The sequence below is a fragment of the Panthera onca genome, chromosome B4, assembly GCF_046562875.1.
Source record: "Panthera onca isolate mPanOnc1 chromosome B4, mPanOnc1 haplotype 2, whole genome shotgun sequence".
NCBI classification, from domain to species: Eukaryota; Metazoa; Chordata; class Mammalia; order Carnivora; family Felidae; genus Panthera; species Panthera onca.
The window spans coordinates 102,535,932-102,560,915 of NC_138345.1; the positions used below are offsets into that span (position 1 = coordinate 102,535,932).

Genomic DNA, 24,984 nt, shown 5'->3' on the forward strand with positions numbered 1-24,984 from the left:
TTTTGCTTTTTTTTTTTTTTTTTTTTTAAAAAGGCCACTGAAATGTATAAAATGGTCTGAACATGATGGTGGTATCAAAGTCAATGCCTCTTCACATGGCAATAACAGTGCATTTAACATTAACTCACGGTTAAGTCTGCAAATGATTTCATAGCATTACTTTGGCTAGCACAACAGTTTTAGACAGCACTCAGATAAATATAGGTATGTGAAATGTGAAGCAATTATCTTATGCAACTTTAGTTGTGGTTGAATACTATCAAATGAAAACTGAAAATAAAAGTAAAAGCACTTTACAGTAGAAAACTTTTGTAAAGATAGGGCCCCACATAATGTGTTACTTTTTAAGTCTTTATATCACATTGTTAGCAAATTTTGTTTTTAACACTATTATGGAGTAGCCTACTTTGCATTAACAGACATTTGAATTAAGAAAATAGTCAAGCATGCCATGTGGTGGTCTAAAAATCAAAACAATACACTTATTTATATATACAGCATCACTCAGTACCTGCTAAAATGAATGTGAAGATTATATACTACAATAATAAAAAACAAACAAAAACAAAAAAGTGACCAACAAAGGCAGAAAATAGGACTTAAAAGAATCTAATCTCAATCGACTTTAAAGCATTCATATAAGAAATAAATGCATATTGCACAAACAGTGAAAGCAAATGTTCCACCAAGCAATTCAGTTCCAGGCGGAAGACAACAGAGCATTAGCCTAATACATGACAATGATATCAGGAGAACAGGTGTTCTTTTCTGTAAATGAGAAAGCTGTGAAAACATAGATGAGTCTGCCACATGAAGAGTTAGAAGGAAAAAATACAAACCCAAACTTAGATGTAAAGCAAAAAAATATCGAAAAACTGGAAACTGTGGCACATCAAAAAATGTTGAATAACTGTCTTCTGTGAGAGCTGAAAGTTTTTGTTGACACAAAAGTATTTATGTACAACTAAGGCTTACTGGTTAAATATCTCTGAGGCATATCTGGCCTTGAACACTTTCCTTAAATGCTGGAGCTGTAAACAAGTTTTCTCAGTCATTAAAAAAAAAAAATCTTCTCAGCAGCTGCATTAACATGAAACAATGGTCTTGATACAAGAAAAAAAAAAAAAAAAAAAAAAACAAAAACCCAGAAAATTAAACAAAACAAAATTCCTAGATAAGAGGGCATTTGGCAGGATATCCGAAAATGACAGTCTCCCTGGATTCTTCCCAGGCTTCCAGTGACTGTCAATTATGGTCCACTGGGTTGCTCATATGTGCAATTCCATTACTTGCTGCTTTTTTTTTTTTTCCTTTTTTTTATTTGGAAAGTTTGCTTATAACTCTGATCAAGGCCCCATTTTCATCCTTTAGCCTCTGGTTGTCTGCTTTTAGGTCTGGTAACATCTATGAGGGTAAAAATAAAAGAAAAGGTTTTACTTCAATAGGAAGATAAAAATGTTACCCTTAGTGTTTTTATATTTTCACCACAAGACACATGAACAAGCTTTGTCAGTTATATAAATTTCTAGTGGCTAAAACGTAGAAGAAAGAAAAAACTTGATTTGTGACGCTAATTAGTTTAATAAATGATGGAATGAGAAGTTTATTTTCCCAAAGTTATCATTTGGAATGTACTAAATCACTTGATATTATGACTCACAAGCACACTGTATTAGAGCAGCCAAGAAAATGAAGCCTGTTTTTGTTAGGATAGGCTCTCAAAGGGAGTTCCTCTAAGACTTCTATCAGCACCTAAACCAAAGCCTTTTACTTTATTTACATCAGACCTTAAATATTATTCCACAAGAAAACCAGCCTATTTAGGGAAGTTTTGAGGGAGTTAGACTTGTTCTAAATTATTAGAATTCCTTAAAGGATTCAACTGTAGTACTAAGCTTACGCATGTACTACAGTGTCTGATCCAAGATAGGTGCTCATTAAACGATAACAATTATTCCTATTATTGGAATAGTATAAAATAACTTATAAGCCAAAATATATTTATGAAAATATCTAAGCACTGAAAAAACAACCAGTATTTGGAACAAAGAGAAAAACACACGTTCAGGTCCTCAAAGGAAATCTATTTTCTGTTCTATAGACAAACTGAAGGAGGGGGTGGAAATGTTACAGTAAACTGGATTTTCTACTAAGAATGACTTAAATTCCATGTGCTCTGCCAGATTTGCTAGGAAGTAGAACAGTTTATACTTTGGACACTAACATACTTTGCAAGACACTGGAAATAGTTTTCTACTACCTTTCCTCAGCTTTCAAAATGTACTAGATTGTAAAATTAGACAGAAGTAAAACTTCTACTTGGTAAAATTACCTTAAGCAAAATCTTTATGAAGAGTTTAAATTTATGTGGAATGAATCAATTCTTGTTTTCAGAATATATGGTTATAAAATACAGTAATGTGAAGTTTATGTATCAGGATACCACTGTAAAGGACTAAGTGAATATTACCTGAAGTGGTTCTGAGTGAAAATGACATTATTTTGAAAAACAGATAAAACATGTTTAATCATCACCTTCAACATATTAATTGTATGTAAAATACATGTTACACTGTTTACGTTCCTTTTTCTTTCTAGTCAAGAATTTTAAATGGTCATAGTTTTAATCCATAAATTATCTGTAGAGCCAAAAATGTGCACAAGCTTTTGCAAAAGTGCAGACAAGTCTTTAAATCCCTAAACCGTTCTCTAAATTCACTGTAGGTTATCAGTCAGAATATACAATTAGTGACACTTTCTAACATTCTGAGAAGCCATGCATAATTAACAGTTATATGATAAGCTACAGACACAATGGCATTAATTTGTAAAAGTGAGCTCAAGACACGCTTACTAATACAAAAACACCTGCCTGGCTCTACCAAGAAGAAATGGTGAAACTACAAGTTATAGGTTCACAGACTGCAGTTGCCTACAGAACCCTGAGCGCTTGGCTACCACTCTTGTCAAGGCCCTATTCTCAGTCAGCAGTCGTTCATTTAACTCTCTCAGAGTCTGAATTTGCTTTATTTGGTGCAGGTTCTGCAGGAATTAGAACATAAAGAAATAGAAAATAAAAAAATAAGAAAATGGAAAAGAGGACAATAAAAATACAAAGAATCACAGATAAATGAATATAAGAGGAAAAAAATTAAGAGTCTTAAAAGGATATTCCATGAGATTCACAAAGGTAAATAGTGTAGTCCTAAAATTCCATATCAAACAAAATACATAAACAAACAAAATCCAAAAAATTTGTCTCCAAAGTCATTCAGTAATAATATTCTAACAAAGAACCAAATTCAGCAATACAATAATTAAATCTTGACAGTCTAATTCTATAGGCACATTTTCATAAGTATCAGTTCATTAATTCATAATGTGATAAAGATATTTTATGCAAGACAATATGATAAAAGGTAATCAATTAACTGTGCTATTTTTGTTCCCTCTGCAAGAAGTGTTCCTTCCAACATTCAAAACAAATTGTTACTTCTACAGGTAATTCAGAGTTCCATAAAATACAGCTCTGCTGGCCCACTACCGTAAAGTCCTTTATTTTCAAAGGAAAACACTTGTATCGATCCCCACTCCACCATTTACTCTCCAAGAAACAGAGTATGTGAAATGTGAAGAATAAATACTAAATCCCAAATCTTACAGTCATTATTGTCTAATTTCTTCTACACCTGACTATCAAAACAGCCATAAAAATTGATTAACAAAAAGATTTGAATTATAAATGTTCTCCTAGCTCACCTAAAACCTAGATTTAGGAATAAAGAGAAGCACGGCATATGGATAATTCACAAATTACACAATCAGTGTTGAGAACAATTAATGTGAACACAGTATGTTATTAGTTCTGTAAAATTTAAGTTCGTAAACAGCACGGTCTCTCATAAGTAGTAGCATGGTTTACTTACTTTGAGCTCTTCTTCCATTTCAGATATTCTTCTTTCTAGAGCTCTTCGTTCCTAGATCAATTTAAGGTACCAATATTTATCACATAATTATTATATTCTTAATTCTCTAAGTTGTGAAATAGTGACACTTTAGAGTCAAAAATCAAATCAGGAGCAGTGTGGAAAAAGATGTGATGCCAGTGATGTGCAAAGAGCTTTCCAAATTTCTTTCAAGAAATAAATATGAAGATTATTATTTTTATTAATTTCTATAAGCTCTTTCTTTAAAGCTTTGACTTTAAGGTAAGATGCTACATAACATGTTCAAACTGTTTTTTCAGTTCATTTAAACTTAGGCATAGAATAAACCAATACTCAAGACTGAGGATTATGTAGAGAGGAAAAAAAAACCCACACATAGATGCAATTATTCTACAGTGACAGAAGCAGAAACGCAAGAAGCAAACATGCCTAAAATATGTGTAAACTTTCAAAAGGATCTAAGAGAAGTTCATCTCCTCCACCTGCAAGGTTTACTAGCCATTATTTATCCAGTTGGCTTTACAGTTTTGTACTGAGCTTGATACTGTGTGCAGCACTGATGCCGTGACTCTAATGAAGCAGCAGCTGCAGCATGTATTTTCATGTTCCTCCTTTCAAAGAGTGACAGGCAAAGGCAACATACAATACGTTACTGCAGTGTACTGTTTTATTCTGCCTTAAATAATAAGCATTCTAGGGTGTTATGCAAAAAGCAAGCAGCAGTAATTAATGTGCTGTAAAACTTTGGTTAGGTCATACCGCCCAGAAGATACTGACTCTTGCCGGTCACCTTTCAGATACAAACCATTTAAATTTAGTTTAATCACTATGAATTCCCAAGACATTCTTTCCCAGATTAATAATTAATGTTGATATTTAGTAAAGCAGTACATTTACTGTAAATGTTAATGTTTTAGGTTATATGATGTAAAAAAAAAAAAAATAGGATCCTACTCATAGTCTTTTAAGTACCATGTTATTCTATTTTTAACTTGTTTAAACACTATTACATAGACAAAAATGTTATTTCCTATGAATAGGACTTTCTGCTAGTTAGTAATACAGCCATGACTAATTCATAAAAACCACTGCATTTCCCAAAACACTAGGATATATAGTGTCATATTTGATCCTCGTAACTTGGTGAAGTATCATAAATAGCCTATTTCCTTCTGTCCCATCATCCTTAATTTTATTAGGTACCTTCAAGATTTTAACTATTTTCTGGTAAAGAAGACAAGAACACTTGTCTATATCTGTCTTATCACCAAAATAGCAATTATAAAGATGCAGGCAATTTCTTCTGTTTGGCAAACTTATTAACATTAAAAAGTATGGTTACGAGAAAATGTATGTAAAGTGCTTAGCCCAGTGCCTGCCTGGTACACTGAATAAATGCTAGCAGTTATTATTAATACTATGATTACTAATGTCTGTTAAAATGGAAGCAGATTAGCTACTCAGTAATTTATCTGCATTTGACAGGCAGGCAAAGGAGTCAGATGAGAATGTCAGAGTATGAATATATGTATCATGTATGTGCAAGCCAAGAATAAAAAAGGACAGACATCATTTCTCTCTCTCTCTCTTTTTTGTTTTTGGTCAAAAAGGTAAATTGGCTATTTTTATAATGGAATGGAAGAAAATGTTTTATCAACTGCTCCTGATTATTTTTTTTTTTTTTTAATTTTTTTTTTTTAACGTTTATTTATTTTTGAGACAGAGAGAGACAGAGCATGAACGGGGAGGGTCAGAGAGAGAGGGAGACACAGAATGTGAAACAGGCTCCAGGCTCTGAGCTGTCAGCACAGAGCCCGACGCGGGGCTCGAACTCACAGACCGCGAGATCATGACCTGAGCTGAAGTCGGACGCTTAGCCGACTGAGCCACCCAGGCGCCCCAAAATTTCTTTTTCAACGTTTTTTTTTTTATTTATTTTTGGGACAGAGAGAGACAGAGCATGAACGGGGGAGGGGCAGAGAGAGAGGGAGACACAGAATCGGAAACAGGCTCCAGGCTCCGAGCCATCAGCCCAGAGCCTGATGCGGGGCTCGAACTCACAGACCGCGAGATCGTGACCTGGCTGAAGTTGGACGCTTAACCGACTGCGCCACCCAGGCGCCCCTGCTCCTGATTATTTATTCTTTGACTTAGAGATCACAGCTACCCAGGATATAACTTCTCTAACCACAGCTCACGTGAACAGACACTTTTTGGGCATTTTCCTTTAACTTTTGATCATTTATACATTCTGAACTGCTCAAACTAAACTTGTAGAGTTATTCCTATGGCCACTGTAAGACCCTTGAGCAATAACAATAAATGAAGAAATACACGTGACTATTATCACAGCCAGCTAAAAAATTACAGAGAGACAAAAAAGAGCAAAAAGGCTTTTCTAATAATCATTTTTTTGTTTAAAATATCCTATTTAAGTTAAATATTTAAATTCAAAATTAAGTAAAGCATCATTAATTTAAAAATAATTTTAAAATTTGATGTTCTTAGAATCTTTATAAACTTTAAATTTTGCAAACAATTAAACTAAATGTATACATGATCAAAATGTTTTAAGTATATCACCACAGAAAACCAAAGGAGATAAATGGCATATCAAAAACATCAGATTCATTACCACAATGTGTACATTTCAGAATGAAGGCAAAGATTTTTTTTAATCCATTAAAGGAATAACATGGTAAATTAAGTCTTAACACCTACAGAGGCAGGGTTATTTCACACCTACAGAGATCCCATAGAACTGTATAAAGAAGCTAAACCAGAAAACATTCCTAATTAAATTAACATTAATCTACACTAATTAAAACTATCAACCATAAAGCCAAAACTAAAAGAAAAAAATCCTCCACTATTGCTTATATAAAACAATAAAAGGGGAAAAAGATTACTTACTCAATAAAATGGACACTTACCCTTTTTTCCATTTCCAATAGTGACCGATCAGCAAACCTTTCTTGCCTCTGTAACAAAGTAAGAAATATAAAAGGGATCTAAGTACAGTAAAGGTGGGGGGTGGTAGTGGAGGAGGACCACAGTAGCTCTCCTCTAGTGGTATTCAAATAAGTCACACTATTCAGGTAGAGGAATACACAGGTATAAATAAAAATCAGTTTTGTATTGAAACAATAAAAAGTTAAAGGAATGCTTAGAAACAGAATGGTGTCCACAGCTCTCACGGACTACATTCCACTTTCCTCAGGTCTTTACATAGTATAGTACGGGGTAAGGAAGGAGGAGAACTGTGGAACAACACCAAAAACATCCTCCAGTTTCTCCTCCAATGCTCAAACTCTCTCCTTTCCTACACCACCAGGAGGAGTGGCTAATCCGAATGGTCAAATTCTAAGACCTTGACTGAAATGTAGTTCGGACTAGATTGAGTGAAATATCCATGCAGACAAACCAGTGAACTGGCCTAAATTTTGTTTTCTCTCCCAGCTTAGTCTTGCCCACTCTCTCTCTCTAGAGTTTTTGTTAACAATCACCCATGTTCCAAAATTGGTAAGTAAGGTTCATACTCCTGGTCACTTAGAAGAAATCCTAGCTATATAGCTTTTCTTCTCCTAGTGAACTTAGGACTCATTTTCCTGCTTCCTGTACAATGTGATCAACTCAAAGTTGACAAAGTCCCCTGAGATTTGGGGGATGGAAAGGAACTGTGGGATTTTAAGTCATATGGTGCATGTAACACCACAAAGCTCTGCATATGAATACTGAGTAAAAGACCCAGTTAAAAAACAAGTTCTATCCTAGTTCTTTCTTTTTTTTTTTTTTTAACATTTTTTTTTTTTTTTTTTTTTATTTTATTTTTGGGACAGAGAGAGACAGAGCATGAACGGGGGAGGGGCAGAGAGAGAGGGAGACACAGAATCAGAAACAGGCTCCAGGCTCCGAGCCATCAGCCCAGAGCCTGACGCGGGGCTCGAACTCACGGACCGCGAGATCGTGACCTGGCTGAAGTCGGACGCTTAACCGACTGCGCCACCCAGGCGCCCCTATCCTAGTTCTTTCTGACTTACACTGACTTCTGTACATTTATCTCCCTTGGGATTCCTGGTCACTTTGCCGGAAAAAAAAAAAAAAAACCAACAACTCATCAAATGGCTCACTTCCCAAAAGTGAATTTGCTGAATAATCAATCTTACCAATTACTAGAAGTGTTTTTTGTTTTTTTTTTTAATGTTTATTCATTTATTTTTGAGAAAGAGAGTGTACAAGCAGGGGAGGGAGAGAGAGAGAGAGGGAGACACAAAATCTGAAGCAGGCTCCAGGTTCTGAACTATCAGTGCAGAGCCTGATGTTGGGTTCAAACCCATGAACCATGAGATCATGACCTGAGCCAAAGTCGGCCGCTTAATCGACTGAACCAACCAGGTGCCCCCAAAAATAGTTTTTGACAACTTTTTTTAAATGTTTATTTTATTTTTGAGAGAGAGAAAGAGAGCAAGTTGGGGAGGGGCTGAGAGAAAGTGAGACAGAGGATCTAAGTAGGCTCTTCGCTAACGGCAGAGAGCCTGATGTGGGGCTCAAACCCACACACAGTGAGATTATGACCTGGGCCGAAGTTGGATATCTAACCAAATGAGCCACCAAGGTGCCCCTTTGACACCTTTTTTAGAAGAATGATAAGTAACATTTTTTAAAGTTTATTTTTGAGAGTGAGAGAGTGGGGGAGGGGCAGAGAGAGGGAGACACAGAATCTGAATCAGGCTCCAGGCTCTGAGCTGTCAGCACAGAGCCTGACATGGGGCTCAAACCCACAAACTGAGAGATCATGACCTGAGCTGAAGTCGGATGCTCAATGGACTGCGCCACCAGGTGCCCTGTTTTTTGGCAACTTTATTAACAAGAATGCTCTTTTATGACTATTAACTACAAAATTTACTTAAAAATGTATTTCATCATTAAATGTTTTTTTTTTCTTTTTAAAGATTTTATTTTTAAGTAATCTCTACACTCAACACAGGGATTGAATTTACAACTCCAAAATCAAGAGTTGCAAGCTCTACTAACTGAGCCAGTCAGGCACCCCTAAATGTTTCTTTATACAATTTTCTGTTCTGTCAGCCCTTTCAGTATTCATGCTTTAGTATTATTAAGACTTGCAACCGTTACTTTTTGATCCTTTTATCACAATTTCTTTTTTTGTGGTTATGGTATATAAAATTTAAAGATCTAATCATAGCTGGGTATCCTTCCCTCTCTCTGTTGTTTTAAATGGTTTTATGCTTTTGTGCTTACTCTCTCTGGAAAAAGAAAAGTCGACATTTTCATTACTTATTGTTAGAAATCAAATATAAAATATATATGTATCAAATATAAAAACTTTTCAACTAATTCTGATTTCTTTTTGTTGTTTTTAAATTTAAATTTATATTTTAATTGCTAGAAATACAAAACAAAGGCTAATATAATGTGCCCCTTGAAGATCTGCAAATGAATCCTAAAAATGTTTAAATGACTGAAAGATGTAGGGGCATCTGGCTGGCTCATTCAGGAGAGCATGTGACTCTTGGTGTCAGGGTCGTGGGTTTGAGTTCCGTAGCGATTACTTAAAAAAAAAAAAAAGAAAAAGACTGAAAAATTTAAAAATGACATTCAAAAGCACCCGAAAGAAATCAGAAATAGCTGAAACAATGCCATTATATGTAAGTTAATAAAAGTTTAGATGGAAAATTGGCATTTTATTGAGGAGTTTTCTTCATATAGGGACATTTTAGCAACTTTATGATTTATGTGCTAATTTCTTATGTTAAAAATCAATTTTATTAACTAGTTAATATTTCTGGTAAATCTTAAAGTTAATAAGCTGTTAAAATCATAATTACTAAATCTAGTGAAATGACATTTGACAAAATATTCATCAAACCAGTTTTTGGTAAATCAGCCTATTTCCCTCTGTTGGAGACTACATGGAGGAGGGTGGCTGGACTAAGATGGGACTTAAAGATTCTAGAGTCCCTTGGCCAACTATTATCAAACATATGATTAATAGGATGATATCCCTTGGAAAAAACTCCATGCAACTATCAAACTGCCACCACTATGTTATGGAAGTAACGCTTAAAAAAGAAAATTAAAAAATCAGGTGGAATGATTCATAGTAGACTTAAATATTCAGGATAAATACTCTAGAGTTGAACAAAAAGCTTAATGTTTATCAGTTCTGCTTTTACATATATCCTTAAATTTTACAAATAACATTTACATAGGTTTTCCAACTAAGATAGTAACTCTGAATACTTACCGATGTCTTAAACTCTGAATTACCCTTCCCATTATTCATTCAGTATACTGGGCATGGTACTCAGAATGTCTGCTAAGGCAGAAGCTGTCATACTTTTTAATCCAGTGACTTTTCTGGCCACAGTCCACAGGATCAGAAATTGGTACAGGACCCAAAGGCAACTTGCTATAGGTTGTCCACTGTCCTATGAAATTGGACTTTTCACTAACAAGACCGTGAGCTGTAACAGGCCTGCTCCATGCTGATAATAACTGGCTAATTCTATCAGTTCTCCTCTCTTGTAGAATTCGAATGAGAGACATATAGGAAGAATGAAATGACAACAGGGTAACGCAGAGAGCAGAAAAACAGAGAAGGTAGTAAGCAGTAAAAACACAGATTAGTTGACTCACCAGTTACAGGACACTGCTGTAGAAAGCAGTGAGCTTTTTTTCTTTTTAAAGCAGTGAACATTTTTATTTGGAAAACATTATGATCAAATCTCTAGAGCTAAAGCTATTTTCAGAAAACTAGTTATGATATTTTTATATGAGGAGGCTCACAAAGCTACTAATGCAACCCAAAGAAAGATGACTTTCCAGTTTACCATAAAGCCTAAGCATAAACCAGCAAGTTGTAACTTGTATGACATTCTAAGTTTTTATGACACCTCACTGTGAAATGTGTTCTTGTTCTGACTTACTTCTCTGTATATCCTTATAGTAAACCCTCATCAACTGATGGAATCTGCAGAGCTGAATAAGCTCATAAGGTTATCTTAACTCCTGGAATTTTAGCAAAGCCTCCACTGTGCATTGCCAATTGCTTCACAATGTAATAGTGGTTAACAACAAGAAGGGACCTAGTAACAAGTAGAAGTTCACATAGAGAACTTAAAAAATTACAAAAAAGTATAAAAGAATGACCAATGAAAGTATACAGTCTCATTTATACAACTGGAGATGCCATTTTTAGATCAGTGACTTCAAACTGGATTCCAAAAGTTGTACTGCAGAAATGTGTTTATACTAGAAGGTCTCATGTTAAAATTAAACAAGTTTGTTTTCTTAAAAATTATGGGACCCCTTAGAGGCTTTTAACACATGAATAGTATCCTATAAAACTTCTAAGATGTAGTATAGTATTTCCCAAGATTCTTGGGTTACAAAACTTTTCTCTTTGAATGAGAACAGGTAGAGAATGAGGAAGGAATGTGTCTATCACTATCTCCCACAATTATAGTATTCCATGAAAAAAGCTTAGGAAACAATTCCTAGATCAAATGTATCCTACATCATATATACAGCTGTGAATTTTGTTCAGCTATCCCAATTTTCTTGTCTAAAATGGTCTCATGTAGGCTGCTGCATAGAAGGTAGGTAAAAAGCGTTAACGACAAACTATCTCATCCCAGCATTATTATATCAAATTACTTTTTAAGGAACAAACAGAAAATATTTATAATGAATAAAAGTGATTATAGGGGTGCCTGGGTGGCTCAGTTGGTTAAGGGCCAGACTTCGGCTCAGGTCGTGGTCTCACAGTTCGTGAGCTCGAGCCCCACACCCTGGGCTCTGTGTGGACAGCTCAGAGCCTGGAGCCTGTTTCATATTCTGTGTCTCCCTCTCTCTCAGCCCCTCCCCCACTCTCACTCTGTTTCTTTCAAAAATAAATAAAACATTAAACTAAAAAACAGTGATTACAAAATTATTTTACGGCCTTAAGAAGATTCTGTACAGATGCTTTTAAAACCCTGCTACATTTGGTATTCTGGAAATAAGCATTTAAGCCCTGTATGTATCACAACATAAGCATTAAAAGGCTTAAAAACACCTCAACTTTCCACTACAAGGCTATACATCTGTGTGTGTGTGTGTGTGTGTGTGTGTGTGTGTGTGTGTTTAAGTTTATTTATTTTGAGAAAGAGAGAGCACACACTGTGCACGCATGGTGTAGGGGCAGAGAAAGAGAGGGAAAGAGAGAATCCCAAGTGGGCTCTGCACTGACAGCATCTGACACGGGGCTCTATCTCATGACTGAGATCATGACCAGAGACTAAGTGTCAAATGTTTAACCAACTGAGCCACCCAGGTACCCCTATACTTCTGTATTGTTAATTCGTTCTAGAAAGAAGTAAAATGAAGTCATCATTAAACTGTATGATCTTGATTCCTTCTTACTGATAAGCTATTATCAGTAACCAAACTTATCTTTCAAAGAAACATCTGAGAATATTTCAGTCCAGTTTTTTAGACAGAATAAATCACAACTATTACCTTCAGGGTAATGAACAGAAAAAGGTACAAACCTGGGTGGCCTTTTCCAATTGTAATTTAAGATCTGTCAGTTCCATATTCGTATCATGTAGCTGTGCTTTCAGCTTTTCATTTTCAGCTAGAATTTGTTCATAAAGCTGTAAAAATTAGGGTAGAACAAATTACTTTTCTGCTCTCCTAATATTTTAAGATTTCACATTGATTATTTGCAATACTGAAACAGAGAGATTAATAAGAGATAGAAGCCATTAAAGGAGACATTAAAAAAGTATTTTAATGCTTTGTGGTTGCAAGGCAGAAATTTTTGGTTATGCTATGCAGGTGTTTGTCCATATAAACTCTTTAACAAATTAGATCATGTTACAAATTTAAGACATCACTAAAAAATCTAACTTTTCTATTTCCATTTAAAAAAATTCAGTTATATGATAAAGAGGGACTACATATCTACAGACCAACCACAGTTACAGCTAAGGGTTGAACAACTTCCAAGTGATCTTCATTTGGGGTCTGTAAACCTCTCTGCCTACCAATCTCTCTTGAATTCCTGACACTGAGACGGAGCATCAGTTGTATTTATCATTTAATGAATGTATTTTTCCTTTAATGAAATTTAAAGGAAAGTGAAATATTTCTTGAATACTTTCGTAACACTTGAATCTACTACTTCTTTCCCCTTCATCTCTACTACCACTACAGATGGCTAAAATCATCTCTTATTAGACTATTTTAATATTAAAACTGTTTTCCTGACCTCTTTCTAATTTGTTCTATTAGCAGCAAGAGTTAACTTTTCCAAATTACAATCTCAATTTCATATGCCAACCATTCCATTAACCCTCAGACATTAGAAACCCTTGAATAGCTTCTCAGGGTCCTCAGTATGAAGATATCCTTAAAACACCCTGTAAAACAGGTATGGTCTGGTCCTGACGTGCACACCTAACTGCAATGTCACACCTCCATCCCTTCTGCTCTACTAGCCATACTGAAAATTTAATTACTTCAATGCATCCTGTGCTGTTCTACCATCAGGTCAATGTCTTTGCAGTTCATGTAGAAAACTTTTTTGTCCCATTCTGCCAGTTTAACTCTTCACCCTTCTGGGATTCACTTCGGAAGTTTCACTTCTTCAGAACATCTGTTTCTAGGCCCTGTAACTTTCCTTTGTTATACACTTTTAGAACACAGATCCTTTACTTCAGGATAATTGTTTCTATTTTCAAATTATACATTTACTAGTATGACTGTATGATAACTTCTCTCTCTTCTACTACATGGAAGATATCCATAAGTGTAATGACAGCATCTTCAATCTACTGCTGATAAGTAGAAACTCACCACTTAGCACAGTTCAGGGTTCAATTCTTTATCGAATGAATGACAATCTTATTCATAATGTAAATCGACCTCCCACCTTCCTTCTCTTGCTGACTTAGTTTGTAAGAAAGTGATACAAATAGCTGCCAAATAGCTGGGGAACACATACAAGTATCACAAGGCTTCTTTATCCCCCAACAAATTTCATCAGGTTTATTCTAAGCTCAAAAAATGTAAGAACTATGATAGAATCCTAGATTGTTGAGTTTCCAAGACTTACTTCCTAAATACTTCCATCCTTAATCTGTAATAGCACTTAAGCTACCACAAGTTTTTTAGTTACCTAGGAAAAACTCTATTCTCCTAGGAAAGCTCTATTCCCTTTTTTTGGCCACCTCTTATTAACAAACAGGTAAAGAAAAATGTGTGCGCACGCACACACAAACATCCCCAATACCCATGCCTCTTTTCAACTCAATCACAGTATCACCATACTAGCCTGAGACACTTAAGTGTGAAATAGAGTCTCTTTCCTTTAAAAAAACAACAAAACAGCTATTTATTTATAGGCTATCTACCATTTAGTGCCCCAAACTGAAAATTAAGTTATTTCAAGATATTGATTTCATAATGAGTTCCAGGAATAATATCCAAACACAAATATATCAAATATATCAATATATCAACCAACAATTATTTTTTTATTAAATATAGCTGAATAACCCAAGTACCTTTTTAAAGTCAGTTGAGTCGTCCTTTTCTAGCCTGCTACTATAAGGTTTTCTTTCTTCTAAGTAGCTGTATGATCCAGAGCGACCCAATAAGGAATCATACCGATCACTAGCTGATGTGGAACTGGTTTCATATCTTTAAAAGATGAATTAAAGTCAAAATCTTTATTAAAGGCTTTTACAGCTCACATTAACATGCATCCTACTACATTTGAACTTGATATTCCAAAACAGCAGATAACATTCTCCCTCATCTATTATCAATCAACTTTTATGATACATATTATAAGTGGAAAGTTATTTATAATATTATTCATTTCCATTATTTGAGGAAGAGATTCAATATATCTATATCCAAAAGTCAGAACTGGTTTCACATCACGATAAATTATTTCAACAATTTTAAATTGTACATTTTTTTTACATTTTAAAATCTCTGAAATCAGAACATAGAACATGGCTTATAATTGATGGTGTATTATACTTTTTGGTAGCACTTTTCCTTTAAGTGGCATACAGTTGTCTAAAAATTTTAGATTTGATAAACTAGTCTATCCAAACAGATAATAGGTCTGCCCTAAACAGAAAGAACTTATCTCATTTGTACATAAGAATTCTCTTATTATCTCGTTCTGAATTCAGGTTACCTTTTCTTGATAAAAGCTATTGCCTCCATATTTCAATGGAAATGTGTAGTATACAAAAATTTGTTCTTGGTTTTACAAGGCTTTGGTTAACAATTATGGGCAAGAGAAATGGAATGGAGGTTAGACTCAAGGACACTGTGGAGGTTCTCTAAAAGGTAAATAATTTTGAGCTAGATGACAGTTTTTAGTGTCTTCACGGGTTTTCTTTTGTTTAAAGCAGGGATTGGAGAGAAGATTCAGAATACCTCATCAAATAAATTTATGGTGGGTTTCATCAGCCCCTGCTGTTATTAGGAAAACTTAAAAAGTTATCACTGTTGTAAGGGTTTAAGAAAAAATTTTCTTTCTTAGTGAGTTACTGGGACTATTTAACTAGAAGTAAAGGCTTTGACAAAGAAAGCTGGTAACAGTTATTAGGTCGTCTAAACATCTACAGATTTTTATTATTCAGATAATCTTAATAACTCACAAAATCCATAAGTATCTAAAAGCAACATGGAATAAAAATCTAAAAATAAAAATAAGAAAAAAGTCAGTAAAAATATAAAACATACCTAGAAATGGAATCCGTCTAGAAAAAAGAGAAAAACACAGGCATACTAAATTTCTATACTTTTATTAAAGCAACTTGATAGATCAAGTAAATTTAACATAACATTTATGCTATTGTCACACTACTAAACTTCTCTATTTACTATCTATATGTTTTAACTGTAATGTGATTATTCTTAGAAGTTCTAGAACAGAATCACTGTATTTTTCATGCATAATAGCCATGGAACTAATTACACTTGGCAGTTTATGGTCATCTTTTATGAATTTCTGAAAATACCATCATACAATTTTTTTTTTTAATTTTTTTTTTTTTAACGTTTTATTTATTTTTGAGACAGAGAGAGACAGAGCATGAACGGGGGAGAGGCAGAGAGAGAGGGAGACACACAGAATCGGAAGCAGGCTCCAGGCTCTGAGCCATCAGTCCAGAGCCCGACGCGGGGCTCGAACTCACGGACTGCGAGATTGTGACCTGAGCCAAAGCTGGACGCCCAACCGACTGAGCCACCCAGGCGCCCCCATCATACAATATTTTTAATTAGAAGAAAAAAAGAGAGAGACTAAGACACATATTTATTACTTATACCTACCCTGCAGGAGAAAGTAGTATGTTTATATTAAGAAACATAAAGTTTAACTACATGATATCCCAAAGCAACTATTTTTCTCATTTTTCTGTTTTTGAAGCAATAACATGAGAAGCAAACAAATGAATACTTGAAGTATTTTATGTATAATAGTATACACATATTTTGTTTAAAATTTACTTTCTTTTTTTTTTTTTTAATTTTTTTTTTTTAACGTTTATTTATTTTTGAGACAGAGAGAGACAGAGCATGAACGGGGGAGGGGCAGAGAGAGAGGGAGACACAGAATCTGAAACAGGTTCCGGGCTCTGAGCTGTCAGCACAGAGCCCGACGCGGGGCTCGAACTCACGGACTGTGAGATCATGACCTGAGCCAAAGTCGGACGCTTAACCGACTGAGCCACCCAGGCGCCCCTAAAACTTACTTTCTAGAAATCTAGCTATAAATTCCTCCAAGTTTAGCAATTAGGGGATAGGAAATTAGGATTTAATTTTCTCAAGTAAGTGGTATGCTATGTCAATGTTTCATAACTTTTCTTATCTAAATAGTGAAATGATTAATAGGGTCTTAGTAGGGGACAAAGCTTTTTTGGTGGTCATCCTTAGCTTTTTTCCCTTTCTACTGAAGCACTAGCTGAATCTATAATTTTCTGTAAGGTAACTATTAAGAAATGGTTTGCTAAAAAAAAGAAAAAAAAGAATGGTTTGTAAAATTTCAGAATTTAGATAATTGTATTTTTCCATTATATTTATCTCTGAATGCACTGTAAAATTATTGAGTTCTTTTGGGATTATTTAAAGTCTAACTTGGACTAAAAATGCCTTACTAGTCTATTGAAATTGAAAACCAATTGTAGGGGGCGCCTGGGTGGCTCAGTCGGTTAAACGCTCAACTTCAGCTCAGGTCATGATCTCATGGTCTGTGAGTTTGAGGCCCATGTCGGGCTCTGTGCTGACAGCTCAGAGCCTGGAGCCTGCTTTGGATTCTGTGTCTCCCTCTCTCTCTGCCCCTCCCCCACTCACACTCTGTCTCTCTCTCCTTCAAAAATAAATAAACATTAAAAAAAAAAATTAAAAAAAAAAAAAAAGTACCATAGCGTAAAAAAGTTTCACTGTAACTCCCTGTGCCTCAACCCTCTTAGATAACTACTGTTAACCTTTTTTGGATACACATGTAAGTGAGCTTTTGATTTGTACTGTTAAACTAATCTCAGTAAAGAATGAATTTATTACAGTCCCAAAATCTTATATAAAAATGCCTATTTTAACAGTAATCATACCAAATCTGAGCATTATTAACTTCTGCTAATTTCACTTTTTATTTTAACTGTCACGTCTTTGGTTGTTAAGATTGAATGCATTTTAAAATTTACTGGCCATTTATATTTCTTCTTTTATAAAACTTACTAATTTCATATATCCTGTCTCTCCTTTTAAGTGAGTCTTTTAATAGTACAAATACTAATCTTTTAAATGTTAAAAAGAGGGTTAAGATTATTCACTTTATAAACAGAGTAAATGTGCCTCAACTTTAATAAGGGTATCTTTTCTGTCATATTCTAATTTTACATGTTTAAATAATCAAATCTGTTAATCTTTTCTTTTTCTTGCCTTAGTGTTATACTTAAATTCTTTTTTATCTATTATTAAAAAAAAATTTTTTTATGGTTATTTGAGAGAGAGAGAGAAAGAAAGAGCGCGCGCGTGCGCGTGAACAGGGGAGGAGCAGAGAGGGAGGGAGACACGGAATCTGAAACAGACTCCAGGCTCTGAGCCTTCAGCAGAGAGCCCAACACGGGGCTCGAACGCGTGAACTGCAAGATCGTGACCTGAGCCAAAGTCGAAGGCTTAACAGACTGAACCACCTAGGCACTCCTATACTTAAAATTCTTGATTTATTACTAATGTCCTTTGCAAGGTAAAAGTTTTATTATCTAACAACTTAATGATAGCAAATCACAATAACCAAAGCAACATAAGTCCCATTTTTAGAAATAATGAACGTTATAATTATCATACATAATTCTATGTAACAGATGTTATGATAAAGTAATGCAGCTTTCTATGATAAAATTTAATCTTAATTTCTTTTAATTTATATACTGAAGGTAGACAGCTTGAGCTTCATATGCAATTGAGAATTTTTAAGAACTTTTTGGCCTTATCCAATTTACTTATCTTTGAAGCAAAAATGTACAGGGCACACACCATTTTGTAATGTAGTTAACTTGGATTCTAGAACCCTAATGGAAGTTCTGTCATCAAACACACTATTGAGGTGTTGATGACACTATTTATTTCAGAAAATGTACAGAAGAATTTTGCTGCTAATACTTTTACACAGAAAAGTAAGGGCTGATGCTACAAGGTTTTTTTTTTAAATTTTTTTTTTAATGTTTATTTCTGAGACAGAGAGAGACAGAGAATGAGTGGGGGAGGGGCAGAGAGAGGGAGACACAAAGCAGAAGCAGGCTACAGGCTCCGAGTTGTCAGTACAGAGCCCGACGCGGGGCTTGAACTCACAAACCGTGAGATCATGACTTGAGCCAAAGTCGGTTGCTCAACTGACAGAGCCACCCAGGCACCCTGATGCTACAAGTTTTAAAAAGAGAGTAGCATAGTGGTGGAAGCACTTTTCTAGTCTACTGTAGAAGATACTGTTAGTGTGTTAACCTCCATTCTTCCTTTTCCTCATGGTGTACCAGTCATTTGGTTTAGGTGAGTAAAAGTAAAATCTGGGTCTGGTAAGGTACCCACCTTCTGGGTATCTTTTAGATACTTTTTGTTTTCAACTTTGAATATTAATTTACATACAATAAACTATCCACTTAGAGTACATGGTTTGATAAGTTTTGACAGTTGTATATATTCAGAAAACAACTACAATCAGGATCCAGAATATTTCTATTGCCTCTAAAATATTCTTTGTGTCCTTTCCAGTCCGTCTACCCCAGATCCCAGAGAAATGCTGAGTACTATCCCCAAGCATGCAGGTACAGTATGCAGTAACAGTTTTGCAGGAATAAATACAAACACAAGCAAATAGTAATCCTTGAAAAATATGAATGCTTCTAAACACAAAAAATAATGCTTTCTTACCTGAGTTTCTTTCTTGTTGGATCCTTCTTCTGTATCTGATTGTTGCTCTTGTTCATTTTCATCACTCTAAAATAGATTGTAAATTTACTTTAGAAAAGTAGAAATATATTTCAAACAGTTGATATTTAAATATTTAAGGGCTTTTCTAATTTAAAATGACCTTGAGAAAAATCTACCCAGCAACAGATCAAAAGGAAAACTGATTTTTAAGTGGGAATTTTCCTACCCTGTTTAGAGGAAGTCTATTTTGTCCGCATAACACAATTTAAGTAGGTTAGCATACATGGTGAAAAAAGACCATCTACCTAAAAACAAAATGTAAGAAACATTCACAATGGGGATGAAGAAACTGGAGCCTTAGCAGAAGAAAGAAGGTATTCCATTTTATATTGTAATGATGCTACATGTGCTTTAATAGTTAAATGAACTATTTAGACACTCAATTATAATGAGGCAGCAAAAATAGGAAGTCCATTGTATTAAGTAAGAAGAGTTAGATTCTATAAGCTTGCAAGATTTATGCAGAAATCCTATCATGTGTAGGTAGTTCATCCATCTGGAAATTTCTTGGAAGTTTACAGCACACCAAATAGAAAATCAAGGTCTCAGATGGCTAAAAGCCTAGAATCCCAGACTATGGGAATATTCTAGTGAAAGGCCTTGAACATCTCAACAAACCTTAAAGGGCTGAAAAAAAAGGAAAGGGAAATTTCCATTCACAGATATCTAGCTCAGGCTCACTATAAAAATGCCACAGGCTTAAAAAAAAATGCCACAGGCTTTAAAACAAGATCACCCTAGTTGTATATTGGTATAGCTATATTCAGTGTGACTGAGGGTTAATTTATTAAAATTTTTTGAGCCATACTTACCTTACCCATAGGGGATAAAAACTTTACAGAATTATGGAGCACGTAGGTGGCTCAGCTGGTTAAGAGTCTTACTTCAGCTCAGGTTATGATCTCATGGTTAATGAGTTCAAGCCCAACACTGGGCTCTTTGCTGTCAGCACAGAGCCTGCTTTGGATCCCATCTCCCTTTGTCTGCCCCTCCCCTGCTTGCACGTGTGCTCATGCTCTCTCTTTCTCTCAAAAATAAATATACATTAAAGAAAAAAACTTTATGGAATTATTCTAAGGATTAGAGGAAATCTTTGTATATAGGCTATCATATTGTCACCTAGCAAAAATAATGTGTGAAGTTACTAAGTGACCAGGTAAAATCAATGGTGCTGCTGCTAGTATTATTTATTAATATAAACATATTCATATAAAAATATGAATTCCACATAATGAACTGATTATTTTTAAGCACTGCAGTTTCATGGCAAAAAAAAGAAACTAGAAATTTACAAAGTGGGGAGGTTCAGAGGTCCAAAAAAGTGATAATAAAAAAAGGGGGAGGGAGCCTAATAATACAAGAGATTAAAAACCTGCCTAACTATGCACCACCCTTTCTTTGACAAAGCCCTTTGTTCTTTTTGTATATGATCTGATATAGGTTCAAATGTGGCTACAAAGGAGAAAGAAGACCTGTACTTGATGGCTGATTAGAATACAATTCAATGTAGGCTTAAGTTAAAAAGATGAATATTGCCAATATGAATCCCAGGAAGGATCTTTACAATGATAGTTAAGGGTAGGATTCCAGAAAGTGAAGTTCTGAAGGGAGAACTGATCTGAATAAAACTGGGGAAGAAGAAATACTATATAATAAACACAGTTTTGTCTATGAATCTCCTAATACAGATGACTTATTAAGAAGGTAATTTTAAGTAATAAGAGCTAGTATGTTAGGGTGCTAAGACTGTGAGGTTTTATTTTACTGCTACTAAAATGTTAATGGGCAATCAATTAAAATCAACCAGACATGAGATACTTTCTGATGAAGAAAGATACCTTGCCAGAAGAATTCTGAAACAATCAGATCAGTTCTCTACCTGGTAGCTGCCAAACAGTAACATGGTAGTTATCAATTTAAAGGAAATATAAAAAACCACATTAATGTGTTAAACTACATTTTAGGGATATGACAACCCAGTTCATTCAAAAATAACTGTAAGGAGGGGTGTGCCTTAGTGGCTTAGCTGGTTAAGTGTCCGACTCTTGATATTGGGTCAGGTCATGATCTTGTGGTTTGTGGGTTTGAGCCCCACGTCGGGCTCTAACAGCTTGGAGTCTGCTTGGAATTCTCTCTCCCTCCCCCCCCCCCTCTCTCTCTGTCCCTATCCCACTTGTGCTTGCTCTCTCTCTCTCTCTCAAAATAAATAAATAAACAACAACAAAAAATAATTTTAAGAAAAAAAATGGGAAGGAGAAACTGATTAAAAGAGGCTTTAAAGACATAATTAATCACCATGTATAATCCCTATTGTATTCCAATCAAACCAGAAGTACAACAACAAACCATTGTGTATACGAGTTAAATGGACATTAAAACTGACTGGATATTCAATATTAAGGACTTATTGTTAATTTATTTAAAAAATGTGGGCATGGTTTTGTGATCATTTGTTGTATGGCAACATATATTGTGATTATTTTTATTACTTAAAAAAATACAATTTTAATAATTTTTAAAAAGGAATACTTCCTCTTAAAAATACATACTAAAGTTTTTTAGATGAAATAATCTTCTGCAGATTTTCTTCAATAATATGGGAATTGGTGAGGTGGTAGGGATTTAGCTTAAACAATGGGTGGGGTAATTATACTTCTCTGCTACTTTTGTAGGTTTGAATTTTCTGTAGTAAAAATTAAAAGAGAAGTGCCTGGGTAGCTCATTCGGTTAAGCATTGGATCTTGATCTTAGCTCAGGTCTTAATCTCAGGGTGGTGAGTTCAAGCCCTGTTTTGGGCTCCACGCTGGGGGTGGAGCCTACTTAAAAAAACAAAATAAAAATTAAAAGAAAAAATGGAAAAAACCCCAAGAGTCTAAATAAAACAAAACAACTCAAACAGATTATGTTTGCCCTTCTATAGTTATATGTTCTATTCAAACAGCATAAATTTCACATTAACTGTGCTACCCCACAGTTCTTTCTCCTGTATAATATGAATAGCAACGTCAGGCATATATACAATCAGGGATAAGGGAAAAAAAATAAAATTTTGTAAGCCAAAACACTACTTCTATCAAACATCACTTGAGATCTGTTATATATATTGTACCATCATATTCATGAAAATGGGTTAAATGTAAAGCATCTTAAGGAGTTCTAGGAAGATGGTGAAGTAGGAGGATCATGAGCTCACTTCCTTCCATGGACACTGAGGCAACAGCTACATATAACTCACTCTGAAAACAACTTGAAAATTAGCAGAACAGGTCTTCCAAAGCTAAAATCATAGAGAAGCCACATTAAGAAGGGTAGGGCGGACAACCCACAAATGAGAGGGATGATACAGGTACAGAGGTCCCACAAGGGGGTCAAGCCTCACATTAGGCACTCCTTACCCTGGGGATCTGCACAGGGTAGATGAGCCTCCATAACATCTAGCTTTGAAAATCAGCAGGGCTTAACTGCAGAAGAGCCAGAGGGCTGTATGGAAACTGATGCTTTACTTGCAAAGGGACATTGTACTCTGTCATTTGGTCTGAGACTCGGCACAGAAGCAGCAGTTTGAAAAGCACCTAGATTATGAAGATTTATGGACTAATTTTAGGGCATGTGCTTGAGGGGCAGAGATTTATAGGAGCTTTCTCTGGGAAAGAAGGTACTAGCTAGCACCATTTCCAACCCCCTCTGCCTAGCTGGCCAAAGGGGCCAGTTCTGACACCCTCTATCTTACCTTATGCTCACCCAACCTGAGCTTTCCCTGTGGACGGTCCCCATTCATTCCACCCGTATTGGCAGGTACCCCTTCACAGTGACTCCTGCTCTGCAATACCTAGTGGACAGTCGTGGTCAGGACTGATGTCCCCAGAAAACAATTACTGCCCATCACACCTAGCAGGCAGCCTGGTGGTGGCTGGAGCACGTTCAAAGGAGGAGAGCCAGCCCTGTACCTTCAGCCAGCTAGGATGAGGGCCAGCCCACCCACCGACACCCCTGGAGCACTCATGGCCTAGTTAAAACAGAAGGGTGCACCCAGGTCACACAGGGGATACACTGGAGTGTCTGGTTCTGTTGACGGGTGGTCAGAAGGGTCATGTTACAGGGCACCACAAAACCCTTTCTACACAAGGCCACTACTTTCAAGACCAGAAGGCATGGCTGACTTCCTAATTACAGAGAAACAAACACGGAGAGTAAGACAAAATGAGGAAACAGGAGTTATGTTTCAAATGAAAGAATAAGACAAAACCTCAGAAAAAGAACTAAATGAAATGGAAATAAACAATATACCTGATACAGAGTTCAAAGTAATGGTCATAAAGGTGTTCACTGGGCTTGAGAATAATGGATGAACTCAGTGTGAACTTCAACAAAGAAAAATATAAAAAAGAACCAATCAGAGCTGAAGAATACAGTAACTGAAATGAAAAATACATTAACATCAACAGCAGATTAGAGAATGCAAAATAATTAATCAGCCATCTTGAAGACAGGGTAGTAGAAAGCACCCAAGCTAAAAAAACAAAAAGAAAAAATGAGGATAGGTTAAAGGGACCTCTGGGACAACATCAAGCATTATGTGAACTAACATTCACATTATAGGAGTCCCAGAAGGAGAAGAGAGAGAGAAAGAGACAGAAAACTTATTTTAAGAAATAATAACTGGGGGCGCCTGGGTGGCTCAGTCGGTTGGGCGTCCGACTTCGGCTCAGGTCATGATCTCACGGTCTGTGAGTTCGAGCCCCGCGTCGGGCTCTATGCTGACAGCTCAGAGCCTGGAGCCTGTTTCGGATTCTGTGTCTCCCTCTCTCTCTGACCCTCCCTGTTCATGCTCTGTCTCTCTCTGTCTCAAAAATAAATAAACGTTAAAAAAAATTAAAAAAACATTAAAAAAAAAAAAAGAAATAATAACTAAAAACCTCCCTAACCTGGGAAAAGGAGCAGACATCCAGGTCCAGGAAGCACACAGATCCCCAAACAAGAGGAATTCAAGGAGGTCCACACCAAGATATATAATAAATAAAACATCAAAAATTAACAGTAAAGAGAATCTTTTCTTTCTTTTTTTTTTTTTTTTGAGAGACAGACGGGGTGGGGAGGGGCAGAGGAAGAGGGAGACAGAGAATCCTAAGCAGGCTCCACATCCAGTGTGGAACCCCAAGCACAATCATGAGAAATCAAGAGTCAGACGCTTAACTGACTGAGCCACCCAAGGGCCCCAATAAAGAGAATCTTTAAAATCAACTAGTTTTGTACAAGGGAAACCCTGTAATGTTATCAGATTATTTTTCAGCAGACACTTTACAGGCCAGAAGGGAGTGGCATAATATATTCAAAGTACAGAAAGGAAAAAACCTACATCCAAAAGCTTACTTTACCTAGAAAGGTTATTAATAATTGCAGGAGAGATAAAGAGTTTCACAGACAAACAAGTTAAAGGACTTTATCACCACTAAACTAGCCTTATAAGAAATGTTAAAGAGACTTCTATAACTGGAAAAGAGATAGCCATAACTAG

General features: G+C 35.6%; 1 protein-coding gene across 8 annotated transcripts in view; it reads right to left on the bottom strand.

The window, feature by feature from the left end:
- PPP1R12A (protein phosphatase 1 regulatory subunit 12A) overlaps positions 1-24,984 on the bottom strand; it is a 159,980-nt gene continuing 134,996 nt past the window's right edge. For 3 of the 8 annotated variants that reach the window (XM_060656880.3, XM_060656881.3, XM_060656876.3), the window contains 8 exons: positions 19,410-19,475; positions 15,723-15,739; positions 14,522-14,657; positions 12,503-12,607; positions 6,881-6,928; positions 3,927-3,977; positions 2,873-3,042; positions 1-1,404 (listed from right to left, as the gene is read on the bottom strand). In XM_060656880.3, coding sequence (XP_060512863.1) covers positions 2,908-3,042; positions 3,927-3,977; positions 6,881-6,928; positions 12,503-12,607; positions 14,522-14,657; positions 15,723-15,739; positions 19,410-19,475 — 558 coding nt within the window. In that variant the 3' untranslated portion in view covers positions 1-1,404; positions 2,873-2,907. Of the gene's footprint in view, positions 1,405-2,872; positions 3,043-3,926; positions 3,978-4,706; positions 4,738-6,880; positions 6,929-12,502; positions 12,608-14,521; positions 14,658-15,722; positions 15,740-19,409; positions 19,476-23,756; positions 23,831-24,984 lie in introns of those variants that run through there. The other 5 variants (XM_060656882.3, XM_060656877.3, XM_060656878.3 and 2 more) reach the window with 4 other exon arrangements.